Below are 21370 nucleotides of genomic sequence, written 5' to 3' on the forward strand. Positions count from 1 at the left end.
GATATTCAACCAATATATTATAAAACATCAAGCCAGGTATCTCTGATCTACATCTAGATAGCTGCAGCTATAGCACTGAATAGCTTTACTTGTGTCCAGAGTTTCTGACTGAACAATCACTCTTCAAGTGAAGGGTTTGCAAACAGCTGAGTCGGTAATGTTATAATCTTTTCAAATTTGCAATGCCAATGATTTTCAACAGATTCAAGAACAATTTGGATGATATTATTAATAGAGTGAGATTTATGTTTATCTTCAGTTCAGTTCAAATTTATTTATATAGCAATCAGACAACCTTTTATGAGCAAGAACTTGGCAACAGTGGGAAGAAAGAACTTCCTTTTAACAGGAAGAAACCTCCAGCAGGGAGGGGCAGCCATCAGCCATGGCTGGTTGTGGGTGAGGGGAGGGAGAGAGGATAAAAAACATACTGTGGAAGAGAGCCAGAGATTAATAATAACTAATGATTAACCCTTTATGACCTATATTATATGCCAGACCCTTTCTTTACATTTATACATGCTGTAGTACTATTGTGTGGAATATTGCAACTTACTATACATCAATAGACTCTCCATAACCCTAATATGTATGAAAGAAATCTATAGTAACTACAGAAAGTAGCTAAAAGGCGCACTAACCCACAAAGAAATTGATAATCGTTTTTTGTATTAACGTATTTTGCTAGATACAGAAATGCCATAACTGTAAATGCTAATGAAAATGATAACGCGCATGGAGTACATTTTGTTGTTTGCGCTTTTTATGTGATTTCTGTGAACTCATTAGAGGAAGGATACAGCACTCTGGGACACACTGAATGCATGATATGTAAGTGTAAATTCTATGGTTTTATATGCAAAAAGAATTATTGCTCTATCATATGTGGTTGCAATTCGACTGGCATTTAAAAACAGTTGCGCTCCAGCTCATCACAAAGGGCTACTGAGCTATTTGTATAGATGAACACAAATGATTTATGAGAAAAATCAGTCTAGACCATTGAATAGCATGAAAAGTGATGCTCCCGCATTGTGTGAGATTTTCATGTACGTCATCGCTGCAGAATATCAATGTAGAGTTAGGGGAATGTACAGGGTAAGAAAGGGTGTGTGTGTGTGTGTGTGTGTGTGTGTGTGTGTGTGTGTGTGTGTGTGTGTGTGTGTGTGTGTGTGTGTGTGTGTGTGTGTGTGTGTGTGTGTGTGTGCATGAGAGAATGCGTGTCTGTGTATGTGGAGGAGGGGGATAGTATTTGCTTGAAGACAGGGACATGATGATGATGAATTTGATGTACAATTTCCACTAAACAAGACAGCTAAAGTGTGACCTTTGCTATGCCCTAATCATGGCACTCATCACATCCCATACAGCTAGTCCAAACACACACATACACACACAAATGAATTTTCATCAGACTGTCAGAGTTGCTAGAGGCATAAATGATTAGCCAGATGATAGGACCACGGCCTGTAAGCAGCTAATCACCCTCTCACTTACCACTATCATCAAATTAACATCATACCTCTGTTGCTTTCTCTCACTTTTCCATTTACTTTTTATTTTATTTTGCTCTTGGTGTACTTTCAGATTGTTCCAATGTAAAGGTAATTTTGTGGTTATTCATCATGAATAGAGTTTATGTGTATCTGTTGTTTTTGTAATTTTGAACTTTTTCATGACCTGCCAGGGACTACAAATGAAATTATAGCATATTTACACTGAGATGTTCATCAATATGCATTGTCCCTTTTAAATAAATAAATTCCAAAATTCATTCATCCCTCCTTTTCACTGCTTTATTGTCAATTGGTTGCTTTAATTTCACTCTTTTTTCCCTTCCCTTGCTCAACCATATTCACTCTTTTGTCATTTGATCTCTTTCCCATTTTTTTCTCAGTAATTATTAGACAAATCTTTATTTTCTTTTCTACATTCCTTCTTGCCCATTAACCCCATCCCTTTAATCCATCTTTCTATCTCCAGCCTCAGGATCCAGCTTCATATGGTGCTGACTCACCACTGGTGCGGAGTTCAAAACATTACCTGACGATACGTTACACTCTTCTGCCTTACCTCTACACGCTATTCTACAAAGCCCACACTACAGGGGAGACTGTTGTACGCCCCGTCATGCATGAGTGAGTAACTCCTAATATTGTGTTAAAGCATTATCGTACCAATTCAGATGGAGACACAAACTAACCAAGCCTCAGCTCGCTCACGCGTGGACACACTTCTTCTCTTGAGGCATCACATTTACACGTCAATATGTAAGGCATACTGACCATAACCACTAAAACCCTAAATATCTATTCCCACTGTACTTCATACTGTGTATTGCTGGGGACCTGAACAAGTGCAGTGTTGAGTTTGAGGTCATTCCGATGAGTGGTTATTTTTTCATTACAGCTACTGTAGGTCACTTTGATCTGTGATTTGTTAGATGATGTGTCAGATGTTACACTCACGTGAACTCATAATGAAATGTTCACATAACATATTTGGTGAATAACACTCCAGTGACTGTGCCATCCACATTTGTTGATGTCACATCCCTGTGACAGTGGGCACTGCACTAGTTGCATGAAAGCAAAGTCGCCATCATTCTGAAGCCACAGTGTGACATCATCATCTGTAAGGTCATAGGTGGTGTTATTGTACCTCTGAAGGTGTTATCTAGCAGGAAGGAGAAGACTCCAAAATTGAGTTCACTGCTTTTCTGAATAATTTTGATGCTGCTGTAACTCCAGAGTCCAGAAATACTCCCACCAAGTCTAAAGCAGACAGAATAAACAGCTGTCAAGACAGGCAAAAACAAAGATTCCTTGATTTACTACTGACATTTTCCTGAAAAAAAAAAAAAAAGTGAGCAATGTGACATACTTCGGAGAAAAGCTCTGTTCCAACTGGCTGAAAGCTAGTAGCTAAAAGTTGGCAACCCTGGCCTATAAACTAAAATATGATGTCACTGGCAATGAACGAAAGCACAACATGCCAGCAGATACTAAGACCTTGGCATGATAGCAATTCCAAATCGAATGAATTCACTCCTGCCTGAGTGGTTTTATTTTTATAGCAAGCACAAGAAAAATTTGCCTGCATTCTGGCAATCAGACAACTAGAAAACCAAATGAGCAACAGATACATGGTGCAATACAGTTATTCATTTCACTTTTCAACAAGACACCAAACAGCATGAACAAAAACATAATGGCAACCAAGTGACAAGTCTATGTGAGACTCTACAAGAGTCTCCTGCAAGAAACTGATTGAAGATAAAAAACATGGCAAATTAAGACATGGAAACAGTGGTAATATAAAGTTTATTATTCTAGAAAAGACTATACTTCCTAAAACTGTCATGGAACAATTGAACATACAATATACAGACATTCAGTCTAAATATGTTCTGGCTAGCCCCAACATAATGACAGTGGTATCTAATTTTAAGTGTATTCTTGCTTGTCCAAGGTTCTATTCTGACAGTGAAACCTGGACAGTGGATCGCCAGTTCCTCTGGGGAAAATACCTGCTCATCACACCTGTATTGGATCCAGTAAGTTAACAAACACACAGACACACACACACTATCTCAGAATATATGTACAGTACCATTCAAAAGTTTGGACACACAGTGTGTCCAAACTTTTGACTGGTACTGTACATACAAAGATACTGTGGTTCACTCATAATCACATTATAAACATTACTTAGAGAAATATACATATAGTAGGTCTTGCAGCTGAGATGAACAGCTACTCACTCGCATGTCTACAAAGTCTCTCTCTCTCACACACACACACACACACACACACACACACACACACACACACACACACACACACACACACACACACACACACACACACACACACACACACACACACACAGTGACCTCCACTGGGAAAACATGACATGGGATTTTCTTTGTTGCCCTCCCCTACTCTCATCCCTCTTTCTTCTCTCTTCCATATCCTCCCTCTTTTCTCTCAGCTCTAATGAGAGCACTGACCTCATTACGAGCAGATTAGAAGTGTAGATAGAAGTGTGTATTCTTGTGTTTGTTTCAGTGTGTGTGCGAGTGTGCATGTGTGCGCGCGTGCCCGTGTGTGTGTGTGCGTGCAGCTGCACGCATATTTTAAATGTGTGCGCCTGTAGATGCATATGTATGTGTGCATATGCAGCAATTGCGGTCATGTCAAAGTGGCCTGAATAATAAGCAATTTAGCGTGGCCTCTCGTGAATTACAGAATAGTGGAAAGCGAATTGGATTCATTGTCGGGTTGAGGATAAAGTAACTTCAATCAGTGTAAATGTGAAAAAGTTTCTAATACAAAAAGTGAGGAGATTTTGCTTGCGGTGCTTCAGAGTTTACATCTTACTGAATATAGAGAAAGGAAGAGCCATAAGGCGACTGTGCAGGATGTTATTTTTGTGAACCAAGACAAATGCACCTATTTGGGAAGCCTTCACAGCCAGAGACACAATTCGACTGCTGTTGTGCAGTTGGAAACAGGATAGGATAAAAAGACATCCATTATCAGTGGGTGTGTTGGGGCATCAATTATGACTCACTGCTCATTTCCCTTCTCTTTAAAAGCAATGTGCTTTCCATCAAAGTGCCCTGATAATTGAACAGAGAGAAATGTTTAGAAGTCCTCCAAGGAGGAAAAAAATATTACCTTGCTTGTGATGGTGAAGCCATGCCCTTGAATAAATTTACAGTAGGTAAGCTTATGCAAGAGTTAGATTAAACATTTGCTTTGCTTTGTCTGCAGGTGGCATTGTGAGCAACTGCAGAGTTACTCTGGGTAGATAGGGACATCTTCCAGTCTCTGACATGCAGAGGTCATGCATTCAAACATATGATGCTGAAAAGGACCATTCTGCATAAAAAGCACTTTTACATTATGTACTTTAAATGTATTTTGATGCTAAAAATGTTAAACTATTACTTATGAAACATGATGACTTTTAATAAAGGGTCTAAATGCTCATTTCACCACTTTTGTTATTCAATGCAAAACAATGTTCAGACCACTTTTCACAGAATCCATCAGTTTTAGGGCTGCACACAATCCTGAAAATGTACCCAGTGCTTTTTCTTTTCTTTTTCCTAAGCCTGTCAGCTCTGGCAAAATTTATCACACAGTATGTTAAAAATAGCTCAAATAAAATAAAGGGTCACACACTAACAAGAGAAGCCTATAGAGAACCTATAGAGCTCATCTTGAAATAGCAAATATGTTTGGCTCAACAATGCATTCAGATCACAGTTCTGCTTGCAAGATCTGCCAGACATGACAGGCTTAAAAAAAAAAAAAAAAAAAAAAAAAGAAAATGTACCCAGTGTTTTCGACACTGTATTTATTTCTGATCAAATATTCAGAATTACTGTGGGCCCTCCTCCACCTTTTGTTCGTGGTCTTACTTGTGTAACCCCTGTGAAAAAGATGTGGAAAAGCTCCTGTTTCTGTCTGCAAATAACTGCAATTTATGACATTTATCTTCACATTGCAACATTTTCCACACAATTCAGGCAAAAACAGCAGTGTAGCAGAACTGCGTAACTCGTCAAAGCATTTTTGTTCTCTTGTATACAAGGATTTGTGTGGCAAGAGAATGCTGACTATATGTGACAGATGTATCAGGTTCTGAAGGACAATATAAAGAGATAGCGTCAACTACTTGAGCAGGGTCAAAGGATGATCTTTAACAGCCCTTGATATTCTACACTCAGCTCTATAATTATTCTCATCTCTCTCTATCTATTCTGTATTTACTGCTTTGTCCACCTGCCTATCCCTTTCTCTAATGATGCTTTCTCTATCGTTCAGATCAATCAACGCTTTAACCTTGATCTCTGTGATAAACTGAAGAGAACTCCTGCACTCTGTCTCTGTCATCCCCTCTGGTCTTCATCCATACTTCTACTCTCCCTAGCTAGTCATGCCCATTTCTCCCTTTTTCTTTTCAGCTCATCCTTTCATCAAACGTTGGCTCCCTCATCTCATCTGCATTCTCTTAATCAGCTGCTGTCTACTCACCCTTGTGATCCCATTTCATTTCATCTCATTTCTCTTTCACTCTGTGTCTCATACACTCTCTCTCTCTCTCTCTCTCTCGCTCTCTCTCTCTCTCTCTCTCTCTCTCGCTCTCTCTCTCTCTCTCTCTCTCTCTCTCGCTCCCTCTGCCCCTCTCACTTAATTCAGCTACCATCTGATCATTCTGCCAGTATGAATCTTTGGCTCACCTGATCAAATCTTACCATATGGCTAACTGAGATTCAGTGCACCAAATAAGGATATAGGCTTCGTCCCTTTTTCCTATCAAACACAGTTAGCAGACATGCTAAGTCCTGCAGTCCCTTCCCATTAGTCAGGGGTGTGAGTGATAGGAGCCGTGAGCAAATCAGACACCAGAAAACGAGCTATAGGGGGAGCATCCATTCCCCCAGGCTGTCATCCCACAGGCTGTGTAGCAGTTGTGGTGGGTGATTTGCGTCAACGTGTGAATCTGTGGCCCTTAAGGGGGTGTTAAGTCATTTAATTTTCTTAGCAAACCATTATCTATCTATCTATCTATCTATCTATCTATCTGATCATAATTTCGTCTTTCTACTCTTTACCATGTTATTTTTTAGTTTTACTTCTCAAATTCGCTATTATTTGTCATTGTTCAAATATGCCTCAAACTCTATTCTTCTTATTTTTCCTGTCTTCCTGAATCCCCTGTTTCATGTTCCTAATGACAGACCTCAACAGTCCACAAAAAGGACATGGTGCTGCAGTGAGAGAGAGACAGTGAGAGGGAGGGGGTGAGAGAGTAATTGGAAGGGAGATGCTTTTGCCATCAGTGCCTATGACAGGCCTTGGCCTGCGCAGTTGTCACACTGTATTTCACAATATGGTATTTTTTTGAGGAGGACCTGTAGTTTGCTCTTTCTTTCGCTGTGCCCTCTGTGTTTGTCTCTCTCTCTCTCCCCCTGTTCTGCGCTGTCACAAAGAGCAGGGAAGTGACAATGCTATCAAAGGCTTGGTGCTCGTCTATTGATTGCCCCTGTCTGTCCACCACCTTAAGCCATCAAAGGCTGTCACCTATCAGTCGTTGCTTGATGTTGTCTTTCCCATCATCTCTTGCATCTTAGTATTGCAGACAGAAATGTCACAAGGGCTTTGTGGAAACTTTGTATTAGATGATAGGCATTTTTAGAATATCTTTCCTTGATGGGGACATTTCATCCTTGTCTTTACCATTAAGTTGCAGTTATTTATAGCAGAAAAAAGCCATCCTCCCTTTCTTTGGGGCATACTGTAGCCTTTTTCCCTCATGTTTAGTCTTAGAAGATTAAAGTGTCAGGATTGGTGCAATGAGCTGAGGCAGGTATTAGTGAAAGGAAGCAGAAATCAAACACAGTCGTAATTTTATAATCCATCCATTTCAGACAAAACAAGATGTCACACCTTTTGATGTTTACTCCACAAATCAGAGGGATGTACCATTGGATATATATATATATATATATATATATATATATATATATATATATATATATATATATATATATATATATACACACACACACACACACACACACACACAAATGTATAAAGAGTCTTTTGTTCTTGTTTTATGCAGGGTGTGGAAAAGGTGTGGGCATATCTACCTGATGCTTTGTGGTATGACTATGATACGGTAAGAATATTTCCTGCTCATTTGAACTTTTCCCTCTAAAGCACAACTTTTCCTTTAGTGCGATTATTGTATGTAGATCTGGAAAAACCACAGAAACGTCAATGCTTCTATTTCAAAATCTTGCTGAAATGTTCACTTTAAGTAATAATAAAGGGAACTTTAACAGACACATACTGGAGGTTGTCCAAGTTAAGTGCACATTCATAAATTGCACTGTTTTTTATAGTATGGTGGTCATAAAACTGTCTAACCCGCAATGCAGGAAAACTGGATTTTTACTCAGACACCATAGTATGTGTAGTTCTTGAAACCCATTAAGTGAGGCAAAATAATACATCTTCAGTATAATGCAATCTAATTCAAAAACTGCCACAAAAATCTCATTGAGCTGAGTTATCATAATAAGTCTTGTAAGTATAACAGATTAAAGAAAAAAAGATCAGATAGATTTGGTGGGCTTATCACTTTCATGTTACTTTTGTCACAAAAACATGTAAAACAAAAACGTGTCACATGAAAGTTGGTGCCTCAAGTTCTTTGATTGAGAGACTAAAGCGATAAGACAGAGCGGGAGCGAAGACAAAGAGTGAGTGAGAGGACAAGGAAGAGAAGAGAGACTATCTCCCTGACAGAGAGATAAAAGAGGTGTTAAGTTCCTTTGGGACCTTATTTAGCCGTCACAGTGGCGATGTAAAGCGCCCACTGATCAGATGAACGATTAGATTGGCTGTCTTGCTGCTGGCCCCTTGTCCTGGTTGGTCCCCTGTGATTATCTGGGTAGGAGGATAGAAGGGTGGGGGAGTAATGATGTAGTGAAAATGGCCATGAAAAACAAGTTACAGAGCTAAGAAATACTGGAAAAACACCGGGATGAGGAGAAAACAGATGGGATGGGAGTTGAATGGAAAAAAGATGGGCAGCACAATTACACAGAGACAGAGTAAACCATAAACAAAAGAGAGGATGAGAAAAAGGCAAGAGAAATGACAATTACAGTATTTGTAAAAGAGGAAGACAGCAAAACTAAGAAGAGGATGAGAAGACTAGTGAAGACCTCCTTAAGGTAGACAATGAGGGGGTGATAAGTTTTGAAATTGCTTATGGATGCTCCACTAACTCTAGCCCACACACACGCCCATGCTGTTCTGCAAAAAATGACACACAAACACACACACACACACGAACACACACATGCACACACGAACACACACATGCACTCACAGACACACCCTCACAGAGAGCTCAGTGGGATTGAAGGAAAACAGGATAAAAAAGAATTAGAGCATCACAAGAGAGAAAAACAGGACACGGTGAAGGAAGGAAGTAAAAAGAGAATAAGAAGAGATGGGGATTTTTTTTTTATTATTATTTTAGGCTACTCTGAGGATTTAGTCCTCGGGGGATCAGACAACTGTGCTGTGACTGGACCAATAAAGAAATGAATGGGACACATTAAAAAAAGAGCAAGAGAGAAAGAGAGGAATCCTGAGTTTATCATTATAGTATTTTGAAACCCATCTTAACACCCAAATGTTTTAAAGGCTACTGTCCAAAGTGAGGTGTATAAAGGGTAGCATGTGAGTGGAACACCCCCCAAAAAGCCCGGTGTTTTTTGATAAGTAAGTAAGTCATTTATGTGCACTTGGTTCACTTGTGCAAAATGGACCAAAATAGTTCATCTCCAAATCAGATATCTTTTACAAATTACAGTGTGTTGTAAGAGGAATGCTTAATTATTGTTTCCTCATAAGCATGTGTCTGCTTACTGATTTATGCATTTAAAGCAGAAAAGGGGCTACCTGAGCACCCCCTTCTTTGGGTTTTGCCACTTCTAGTATGAGACCAGAGCTTGAGTAACAATTACTGATGATGACAAACTGATTTAAAGGGTCAGTGATTAAATATCGTGAACTAAAAAATATAGAAAATTACATACTCTACATACACTGCTCAAAAAAATAAATGGAACACTTAAACAACACAATATAACTCCAAGTAAATCAAAATTCTGTGAAATCAAACTGTCCACTGAGGAAGCAACACTGATTGACAATTTCACATGCTGTTGTGCAAATGGAATAGACAACAGGTGCAAATTATTGGCAATTAGCAAGACACACTCAATAAAGGAGTGGTTCTGCAGGTGGGGACCACAGACCACTTCTCAGTATCTATGCTTTCTGGCTGATGTTTTGGTCACTTTTGAATGTTGGTGGTGCTTTCACACTCGTGGTAGCATGAGATGGACTCCACAACCCACACAAGTGGCTCAGGTAGTGCAGCTCATCCAGGATGGCACATCAATGCGAGCTGTGGCAAGAAGGTTTGCTGTCTCTGTCAGCGTAGTGTCCAGAGGCTGGAGGCGCTACCAGGAGACAGACCAGTACACCAGGAGACATGGAGGAGGCCATAGGAGGGTAACAACCCAGCAGCAGGACCGCTACCTCTGCCTTTGTGCAAGGAGGAACAGGAGGAGCACTGCCAGAGCCCTGCAAAATGACCTCCAGCAGGCCACAAATGTGCATGTGTCTGCACAAACGGTTAGAAACTGACTCCATGAGGATGGTATGAGAGCCCGACGTCCACAGATGGGGGTTGTGCTCACAGCCCAACATCGTGCAGGACGCTTGGCATTTGCCAGAGAACACCAGGATTGGCAAATTCGCCACTGGTGCCCTGTGCTCTTCACAGATGACAGCAGGTTCACACTGAGCACATGTGACAGATGTGACAGTCTGGAGACGCCGTGGAGAGCAATCTGCTGCCTGCAACATTCTTCAGCATGACCGGTTTGGCAGTGGGTCAGTAATGGTGTGGGGTGGCATTTCTTTGGAAGGCTGCACAGTTCTCCATGTGCTCGCCAGAGTAGCATGACTGCCATTAGGTACCGAGATGAGATCCTCAGACCCCTTGTGAGACCATATGCTGGTGCGGTTGGCCCTGGGTTCCTCCTAATGCAGGACAATGCTAGACCTCATGTGGCTGGAGTGTGTCTGCAGTTCCTGCAAGATGAAGGCATTGAAGCTATGGACTGGCCCGTCCGTTCTCCAGACCTGAATCCGATTGAGCACATCTGGGACATCATGTCTCGCTCCATCCACAAATGTCATGTTGCACCACAGACTGTCCAGGAGTTGGCAGATGCTTTAGTCCAGGTCTGGGAGGAGATCCTTCAGGAGACCATCCGCCACCTCATCAGGAGCATGCCCAGGCATTATAGGGAGGTCATACAGGCACGTGGAGGCCACACACAATACTGAGCCTCATTTTGACTTGTTTTAAGGACATTACATCAAATTTGGATCAGCCTGTAGTGTGTTTTTCCACTTTAATTTTGTTTGTGACTCCAAATCCAGGCCTCTATTGCTTAATACATTTGATTTCCACTGGTGATTTTTATGTGATTTTGTTGTCAGCACATTCAACTTTGTACAGAGCAAAGTATACAGAGCAATGAATATTTCATTCATTCAGATCTAGGATGTGTTACTTGAGTGTTCCTTTTATTTTTTTGAGCAGTGTATATATAAAAAAAATGTTTTTCTATAACAAGGAAAAAGTGTACCTCACATAGATTATTTTGCCCAAAGGAGGGAATGAAGGCTAATCAATATTTTATTCTGCTGTCCTGATCAGATGGAAAAGGTGACAGACCGCAAAAAGCATGTTGAAATGAATCTACCAGCTGAGAGGCTTGGATTACACATCAGGGGAGGAGCGATCCTCCCGACACAGAAACCTAATGTCACCACCACATACAGGTACACACATACATGCAGATTATCACAAACAGCCACATAATGGTACATTTTGTATTTATCCTTACATTTTGTTCCTGTGCATGCTGTTTGTAATTTTACGTGTGTATGTTTAACTAGTCGGCATAACCCGATGGGCTTGATCATTGCTCTTGATGACTACGGCAGTGCAGCTGGGGAGCTATTTTGGGATGACGGCGAATCCCGAGGTACTGTCTCCTTTTTCGTTTTGTACCTTTTTGTGCTTGCGTGTTATATAATCTTATTAGCACTGATTGGATTCATACTTTAATGTTCATCAAGTGAAAGTTCTTATCTTTTTGAGTACAAAAATGGAAATTAGCTCATGTGACTCTTAAATCACTTTCAGTTAGCTCATACACGTTAACAAGTAGAAGTGAGGTACTTTTCTGTGTAACTGTGCATCACTTGTGTTCAAGTACTGTGACAAAGATGAAGATCTGCATATCCTTCTCTTTACAGACACAGTTAAGAATGGCAACTACATCCACTACAAGTTCTCTGTTACCCAGGTAACTTCTCCCCACAAGGCCACATGCCCCTTTTTCACATCCAGCTAACATATTTCGTTTAATCTGAGCTTAAGTCCAAAGTGCAAATGCACCCAAGATTTCTGAATTTTTGGGTCCATATTACCATTCATGACTGACCAATGTTGCGATACTGGATCAGACATGTTCCTGCTTTATTGCTTCAGTTACATTACCTCTATGTTAACATTATTCTGGGGTGGAATCACCATAACTCTATACATGAACAACAGTAAAAAAATAAATAAATAAAATTGCATCTTGGATAATATTTAGAAGTTCAAATTATGTAATTATATATGTGCTGTCTTGTAGGGAATACTGACAATGCAGGTGACCCATGCTGGTTATAGTGACCCAAACAACCTTAAGTTTGACAACATTGTTATCCTTGGGGTGCCAATTTCTCCCATGTCCGTCTCTGTGACTCATGTCGACGCTGAAAACACTACGACTACATTAACAAACAGCAGCATAGACTTCGATGGAGTCAAGAAGGTAAATACACACATGATCACAGACATAACTGTGCACAAATCCAAAATAAAAACAGCAAACATTGTTTTGTTTTTCATGTCAAAGTAAATTGCCCTCACAAAAAAGAGATTAATAATAATACATTTTATTTGTAAGCGCCTTTCTTATGTCCCAATATACCACACACATTTATTTATTTTATTTAAAACCAAACTGTACTAAACTTACAGCTCTACTTACAGCATATGCCATTTTTTGCATCAATTAATTATTTAAATGAATAAATACATTTATAAAAATGTGTACAAACAAGTAACAAACAAGACAGATACACATTTAGTGACTCATTGGTGAAAACAATTGAACATTTAGCAGCAAGTGGCATAAGTAAAAATAATGTAATATGTGTAAGTTTATCAATCAATTAATTAACAATAAGAATTACAGTCAAAAACAAATTTTTAAGCACAAACTCAAGTATTATAGGACCGATGCAGGGTGGATTAATTCGACAGCAGCCACACCTGTCATTTGTTTCAGTTTGACTGTACACTTCAAGGTTAGCCTGCAAGTGTAACAAATGATAACAACTTACATTAGGTGAGACTCATAAAAAAATTAAAAAATGTGAGTGTGTGTGTGGGGGCAAGTCATTATGAGAAAGAGGAAGAAGACAGAAAATGAACAACCATGAGTTCTACAGTAAGTGCCCAGGGTTATGAGCAAAAGGTAAAAGTCTAAAAAGTGTCAAGAGGCTCAGTTAAGCAGTATGTTTGAGATTTGTTTTGTGTGTGTCAATAACTGTGTGTGGATACGCATTCATGTATATGTGGCTGTAGCAGTGTTTGTGTAGATCCTTGAGGGCTCTCTGGTCCTTGGCACAACCATACACTTATCAAAGACACTGAGTTGTATTAATTTCCTGCAGGTTAAGGGTAATTGTGCCGTTAAACCTAAACTCTGGCTTTTCATGTCCATCAGTCATTGTTTACCTAGTCTAAGCAGTGAACATAGGTCACAGCTGCTAAAGATCATTAATTTTAGATCTACTCAAATATAGCTCTATGAGATATAAGTCACATTTCTTTATTTGATTTTTTTATTATTATTATTTTTTTTTTTTTGGCCTTTTGCGGCTTTATTTGACAGTTTTCAGTGTAGAAAGACAGGAGGGTGGGAGGAGGGAGATGGGGGAAGACACGCAGTGAATGGCAACAGGTCGGGACTCAAACCAGCGCCGTCTACACTGCCACGTGGCACACGTGGTCTCAGCTCAACCGCTGAGACACCCTGGCACCCTTATTTATTTGCATTTTTAACCATTTCCTGCCTGCTGTATGATAGAGATGTTCCTGGCAACTAAGTTAACAGAAACCCCCCAGAAACCATTTAAAGTAAGCACACATTAAACAGATGAAATTAACACTGGCTAAACAAATACTTTGTGTATTTTAAGAGCCTTATGAAACCATTAATTATATTCCTTGTAAATCAAACCATATTTTAAATGTTGCAGAAATGTGCAGCACTGTGCATCGTGTAGAATGTTGAGTGGTAGCGCTAAGGATTTTTTTTCCATGAGTCCATTTTTTTTTCTCAGTGGGCTTGTATATCTTTTCTGAAGCTTATTTTCATGAGTCCAAATCAAAATTACACGAGACCAAATTTCCCAAGGCAAACTGATGTCTAAGACCAAACCAAAGACCATAACCAGAGAATCGCCATATTCACATGCAAAGCTGTGCTGTGCACATTGGAGATGTTCTGACTGTGTCCAAGGTAAAGCAATGAATACAGGTGACTAATTAATTATTTTATATTATTAAGAGCAACATAACTCACTACTGGCATGCAGCAGAGACACCTTCTTGTGAATATTTCACAACTCAACAACAGCCATGGCCAGGCATAGCTGGAAGGGTGGAGATTGAGTGGAGATTATTTGTTAAAATAAGTCAAGCACTGATATAAATGACAATTCTGATTAGGGCAAAAAAAAATTAAAAAAAATAAAATAGATATAATAACATCCTTTAGAAGCACTAGTCAACATACATGCGATTATGCTGTTTTTGCTGGTTATAACAACAGAAAAACTTGGGTCCCCAGAAAGTTGTTATAACAGTGTTTGACTGTTAGTGCATCAGGAGAAGTCACCAATATTCACTGCACTTTGTGAATTTAGCCAACTGAATTCAACAAGATATGAACACATATGAGCTTTATGACTGATTTCCAACCCCTAGACACAATAAAGTTAGTATAAAATACAGAATTCAGTCAGTAAATCTAATCACCATCACCATCTAAAATGTAATTGTCTACTACCTTTGATGTAACCAGTCCAGCATGGTCCATCACTGTAACCTTCATCATAATACTGAAAACTAACCAGCGTAGTCTGCACTAAGCTGCCTGGTACTTTCATGTAGCCTTTGAATAATACAAAATGAGTACAATTCAATTTGTTCTTCTATATGTTTCACAAAAAACATAATTCAGCTTAACATTATGCATAGCTCTAATATTTCATTAAAAAAAAATCTAAAATGAGCTAGGACATTATTAATTATTAATTAACTGTTAACCCTTACCCAGCGTATCCTCGCTGACATGTTTGCTCAAGCGCACTTTGCATTACTGTAATTACTGGATGGTTTGTCTTATCAGAAAAAATTCAAGTGGTTTCTGATGGCAGAGAAATTGCGTATCACAGCCAACATGTGGGTATTACAGGAATTTCACTTGTGGTGTTGCAGGAAAATTCACGTTTCGGAAGGTTAAAGAGCATGCGTCTACCACACATCCACTTATGATTTTTGGATCGTTTTCTGGTGTGAACTTCCAGTTCCAAAATGTGTCCAGTGACAATTTCCATGGATCAGAGACACATCTTAGTGCTTACCCGACACATTGTCAGAATAGTTGGTACAGTTTTGGCTAACCTCAGCAGTGCAGTGCTGTCCACCCAGTGCAGAATACATAGCTTACACATTACTTTGGTTGCTTGGCTATATTCCAGTTTATTCAAACAAAGCCGACAAACTGCTGCTAGATTTTTACATCAAAGTACTCCAGAACAGGTCTGGCTAGCATGGCTGTCATCTATTTTCCTTCCTGCTTGCTCCTTTACAACTTCAATTCATAAGGGAGGGGAGTGCAACCTCTGTCAGTGGTCCGTGGTGTTTTAACACTGTTGAAGCAATAACTGCCATTGAGCATCAATAAAATAATAATATATTTAATCGACTAGTTCCAGCACTGGCTAGCAAGGGCGGAAGTGCTTAAACGTCTAGCCACACGTATCCCTACTATATATACCCTTGCTTCCATCTATGTATTTCGTGGTATACTGTATGTGTAAATGGCCTCCTTTACAACACATGTCCTTTATTAGTTTTTACTACTTGTTTCTATTGTGACTTATTTCCCCTCCTTCCTGCCCTCTCTGTTTAATTTTGCTTCTTACACCTCTGTATATGCCTATCTTTGCAGTCTCTTTATTCTTCTTTTTAATTACAACTTCATGTGTGGTTGTTTGTTCTGCCTAATGATTTTTACAAAATAGAATCAGTGAAGCATAATTCAAATTGAAAAACAAGAAAAGGGTTGTGTGGCTCATGGAAGTCTACTCACCAGTTGAGGATACATCAGATGGCTAATGTAGAGGCAAAAGTGAAAGGATTCCCAGTATTATTGTAAGAATAACTAATTTAGGAAAATAACAGGTGATTATAAACTGAGTACACATGACACATGCATCAAGGAAGTGAGCAGGTCTGAGCTTACTAGCACGAGGAACTTCTTCATTCAGAGACAGCTTGGAAAGAACGTTCTCACATGGCATCTGTAATCACTGCAAAAACATTTTTCTTCCTTAAATTTCATCCAATACACAGGTACTATCCCTGCACGACCTCGACTTGACCTTGGGGAAGACCTATGTGGTGGAGTGGAAAGTAATGCGCATTAACTGTTATCCAGAGGAAGATGAGGATCAGGCTAAGTGCGAGGCCAGGGGGTGTGTCTGGGATGTAAGTAGTGACTTTCTCTACAAATACTATACATAAAAATACTATGTGTATATTATAAGTCTCACTCACCCAAGCACTTTTTTCCTGTGCCTAAGCACTTTGAACATAACTTTCACACATTCACATGGATGCATTGGGGACAATTCAGGGTTCATATTTGTCAAAGATACTTTGACATGCAGACTAGAGGAGCGGGGGGATTAAACCGCTGCCCTTCCGATTGGTAGGCATCCTACTCTACCTTTTCACCCACAGCTGCCCCCGTTCAGAATAAATGTTTCTAAACTTCCATTGGCAAAGAATTGGGTGATTGCATCATCTGTGGTACATAATACCAAGCCTGTTCTTACTACTATGGTGTCAAATTCTTGCATTTTATCAAAGCTTCTGGTGTCTTAGAGATACAAATGGGTGATTTGATGCTTTCAGTCCTTTATTTTACAGAGCCTCCCAACAATTTTAGAAACAGGTGCGGGCATTCTTAAAATCTTTGTGCTTACTTTTTTCCATACATAGCCAGTTGCCACTGAAGGAGCCCCATCGTGCATCTATCCAGAAGACTATGGTTACACTGTCACAGGATTAACAGAAAATATGGATGGCATCATAGTTGATATCATTTGGAACAAGAAGTACCGGAACAGTGGTCGTCCAGAGTCACCTGATATTGACAAACTCCGCGTTGACATCAAATATCACAGCAGTGACATGCTGCAGTTCAAGGTGCTTATTTATTTTTTGTTCAGGTAGTGGTGCATTGATTGATTCAAATTTCTTCTGCCCAAGATGTGCATACACATAAACTGATGCAATAACAATTCCTCCACATCCAGATATTTGACCTGGAAAATAATCGCTATGAGGTACCAGTTGGATTGTCAGTTCCTGCAACCCCTGAGACTGATGAGGGCAAGAGGCTTTACAAGGTCGTTATTGCCAACAATCCATTTGGCATCAAGGTCATTAGGAAACGCACCGGAACCATAATGTGAGTATCTTAGTTTTACAGAAGTTTCAGTATGTTGAGGTTTTTCTTTAATGAAGAAGTGTATATATGTGCTGAGGTCTGTTTTCAACAGATGAGTCACTATAAATTGTCCTACCAAATAATAAAGTCATGAATGGGATAAAAAATTTCTTTCCAACTATTTTCAGGCAAGAAACTCTTTAATCCTAAAAGATTAAAGTGACAAACAGTCAAACAGTTATTCAGTCACATGAGAGATGCTCAGGAAAGTTTCCCAGTCCGTCAGTGCCTGAAGTTGTTTCCTCTTGTTCAGCATCCATGATGATGTCACATGAAGCAGCAGAGCTTTGGAGTCTATTCAAAGAATATCCCAAAGCAAGTGTGACATTATTTTGTAGTTACACCTTTTTTTTTTTGGAGAAATGTCAGTTGAAATTTTACTAATTAAAATTTATTAAGTATGTTGAAGGGATGACTGTAGTTCCCTGGGGGTCATTATGCTTATTTATATCAAACATATTGTGAATAACTCCCTTTGACAATAAATCCCTTTCCTTCTCCCTCCCCCTTGCTTTCTCTCTCTTGCTCATTGGTTTAATCCTCCATCTTTTTTCCTAGTTGGGATTCATCTGTGCCAGGTTTTACCTTCTCAGACATGTTCATCCAAGTGTCAACTAAATTGCCATCTCAGTTTGTTTATGGTTTTGGGGAAACAGAGCATCCCACTTATAAGCACAACCTCAACTATCATACCTGGGGGATGTTCGCCAAGGACCAGCCTCCTGGTGTAAGTATCACACTAACACACATACTGCAGCAGCACACATATGCATATGTATCTGCATGCAGTGTTAAAAACACAGCACTCCCACTGACAATATTTGGTTGGTATTTCTGCTCTTGATGCAGAGGTAATTAGAATATAATTTACTTGAAAGAATGCTTGATTTTTTAAGCTTTAGTGTGTTTCATCAAAACCAATTTTATGCTTGCTATGGCATATGTAAAAGAGAACCCTGCACTGAATATCTTTACCAACACAACCTGCAGAGACTACAGAGATGATTTGTAAACAACCTTCCGTAGCATATAAAGTTGTCATTCATGACACTTTGATGTGGTTCTGTTGACATGAGCATTCGTCATCAGGTTTTTTTTTTTTTTTCCAACAATGTCAAGGCCAGACAGGATAAAGCTGCCATCAGCATTATCAAGGGTAATTGCTGAGCTTTTAAAATAACTCCATGGGGTTCAGAGAGCTGTTATGGGGTTTCTTGGAGAGGAAGGGTATTAAGGTTAGGGAGGAGGCCTCCTGCATGTCAAATAATTGCAAAATGGATAATGAAACACCTAAAAAATAGTAGCTGAATCCTTGATAAATCAGAATCACACTTTGTCATGGATTGTGCAGAGGGCATCTTCAATCATTAAGCATGTATAAAATCCGGAGACTTTGAGGGAAAGATTTAATAAGGCACCAAACAAAATGCTTAATAAAAACATTGCTTTATTTTGAAGAGTGTCCGTAGTTGAACTATTAGAGCCCATGTAAATATTTCCAGAATGAAAATCTATGTCTGCACATTTGTTATGACAGAGTAGTCGAGAGAGACCACGAGGCTTCGTTGTTAGTGAATTATCAAATGACCTTTCTCCTTCTTAAGCCACAGCCATCACACTATGTACCAGGGCCACGAGGACACACTCATACTTATCAAGAAGAGGCACACATCTAAACAAAAGTGACAGAAAGACAGAGCAGGTCCTCAGAGACACTGTATTACAATTCAACAACTTCTTATGTACCAGAAGTGCAGGAGACTGATAGAGTGTAACATGCCCATGAGTCTCAGGATGGTGACATCTGAAAGTGGCAGTTTCCCTGTCCCCCACCACCTTTCTGTCTGTTCCTCTTATCCCAGTCTGTCTAGTTCCATCCTCATCTAAGCGCCAAAGACAAGAGGTGGACCTCTCAGCTGTCACTAAAGGAACACTAACTTGGTATTTATTAGTATGGTAGCAAAGAAGTTACAGCATGCTCCTTTAAGTACCATGCAAACTTTATTTTTTAAAACTTTTATTATGTGCATATTAATTTACATAGAAGATAACTGTAGGAGTATGTTTCCTTACTTTAGGGAAAACTTCAGAATACAGACAGCGCTGGGAGCAAGCCCATTATACTGTAGCAGGGTTGCTGTTACATCCATAAATAAAATTAGAACTGTACTGTCAGGTGAAAAGAAATGTGCTTTTTTTTTTTTTAATTTGTGCACAAGTCAGCATTAGCACAAATCACACAGGCAAATTCTTTAACCAACATTCACCCATTTCACACTTCTTTTTGTGTCTCTCTGCTACAGTACAAGATGAATTGCTATGGAGTCCATCCCTTCTATATGGGCTTGGAGAATACAGCTGATGCTCATGGTGTGCTGCTGCTAAACAGCAATGCTATGGGTGAGAGAAGCAGCACGTGCACAGTCACATGGAACTTATGCATAAACGCCATTGCTAGTCCCTGCACATATGCCAGATTTAGGTGCATTTATGAATTAATGATTAAAGCCATCTTACAAGTTTTGAGAACAATTCCTTTGACAGGGAGATATTTGCAAGGCCAGCATAAAGTAATGAGCACATGCCCATTTTTGTACATTTGCATTCATCCTATAAAACACAAATTAACATGCATCACACATACTGTTATATCCATACATTTTTCAGAGTAGTTATTCCTTCTGCAACAGTGTCCTTATAAGCTATTTCATCACCAGATTAAAAAATAATGGTCTAACTGTTTTTATGAAAAGTTACTGAAATGACTCTTTTAATAACATCACCTTCCTAAAATAATGTCCTAAGTCATTTGATTTTTTTTTCTTTTTTCTTTTTTTTTTTTTTTTGCATATATCATCATATTTTCAATATTTGGTTCAGTTTTTTGAGTTGTCTGAAAAACCAGAAAAAAATGACTTAGGCCATTATTTTAAGACCAAAATTAAATAAAAAGTTTTGCTTGTTGGTCTTCCATCTTTTCCTCCCTTTCTTGAATGCAAACACACACACATATGCATCACTTCATATAAACTTTTAAGTAACATAACTGTCTTCTTTGCTTTGTTTGTAGATGTCACTTTCCTGCCTGATCCAGGTTTAACCTATCGAACTCTGGGAGGCATCCTGGATTTCTACATGGTCCTGGGACCTACGCCTGAGATGGTGGTGCAGGAGTACACTCAAGTAAGTCTTCTTGGACTTCTGGTTTGTTTGTGCCTGTGTGCGCCTGTGTGTTTTGTGCCTGGCACTGGGCCGCTGTTGATGGACTGCAGCAGCTGTGACTTCTCCGCTTCATTGCTCTCTCTCATTTAGCCAGTCTAAACACACATATCCGCACATATGTGCACACAAACAGTCAAACAAGCACTTTATGGACACTGTCCCGGTTTGCTGCAAAACAACTTTTTCCTGTGGCTAACTGTTTTGGCTTCCTTGTTTGCTTTCTTCTTAACAGCTGATTGGACGACCTGTTCTACCTGCCTATTGGTCCCTTGGGTTCCAACTCTGTCGCTATGGCTACGAGAATGACACGGAAATAGAACACCTTTACAAAGATATGAGGGCAGCTGGGATCCCCTATGTAAGTTCCTTTAAAAAAAAACTTCTGAAATCCTGATAAGAACGGCACCGTACCAGAACACTGAACGCAATTCTTTGGCAGAAAGAAAATTTTCAGAGAAAAAATATTTTTGAAACATTCTTCCAAATCGAACAATATCGTTCGATGTGTAGGGTTTTATTCAGGTAATAAAGTATGAAAATAATCTTATCATCTACCAAAAAAATAAAACAAAATGAAAAAAACAACTACATGACTTGAATATTGGT

General features: G+C 39.3%; 1 protein-coding gene across 1 annotated transcript in view; it reads left to right on the forward strand.

Moving 5' to 3' along the window:
- The window catches only part of si (sucrase-isomaltase), a 62319-nt gene that overhangs the window by 19191 nt on the left and 21758 nt on the right, over positions 1-21370 (forward strand). Inside the window, exons 17-30 of the mRNA XM_030744154.1 lie at positions 1984-2138; positions 3472-3556; positions 7639-7695; positions 11332-11456; positions 11574-11662; positions 11937-11986; positions 12320-12502; positions 16381-16515; positions 17032-17238; positions 17349-17503; positions 18101-18269; positions 19846-19942; positions 20613-20725; positions 20997-21122. Of these exons, the coding sequence (XP_030600014.1) occupies positions 1984-2138; positions 3472-3556; positions 7639-7695; positions 11332-11456; positions 11574-11662; positions 11937-11986; positions 12320-12502; positions 16381-16515; positions 17032-17238; positions 17349-17503; positions 18101-18269; positions 19846-19942; positions 20613-20725; positions 20997-21122 (1746 nt within the window). The remainder of the gene's footprint in view (positions 1-1983; positions 2139-3471; positions 3557-7638; positions 7696-11331; positions 11457-11573; positions 11663-11936; positions 11987-12319; positions 12503-16380; positions 16516-17031; positions 17239-17348; positions 17504-18100; positions 18270-19845; positions 19943-20612; positions 20726-20996; positions 21123-21370) is intronic.

Source organism: Archocentrus centrarchus, chromosome 13 (genome assembly GCF_007364275.1).
Source record: "Archocentrus centrarchus isolate MPI-CPG fArcCen1 chromosome 13, fArcCen1, whole genome shotgun sequence".
NCBI lineage: Eukaryota > Metazoa > Chordata > Actinopteri > Cichliformes > Cichlidae > Archocentrus > Archocentrus centrarchus.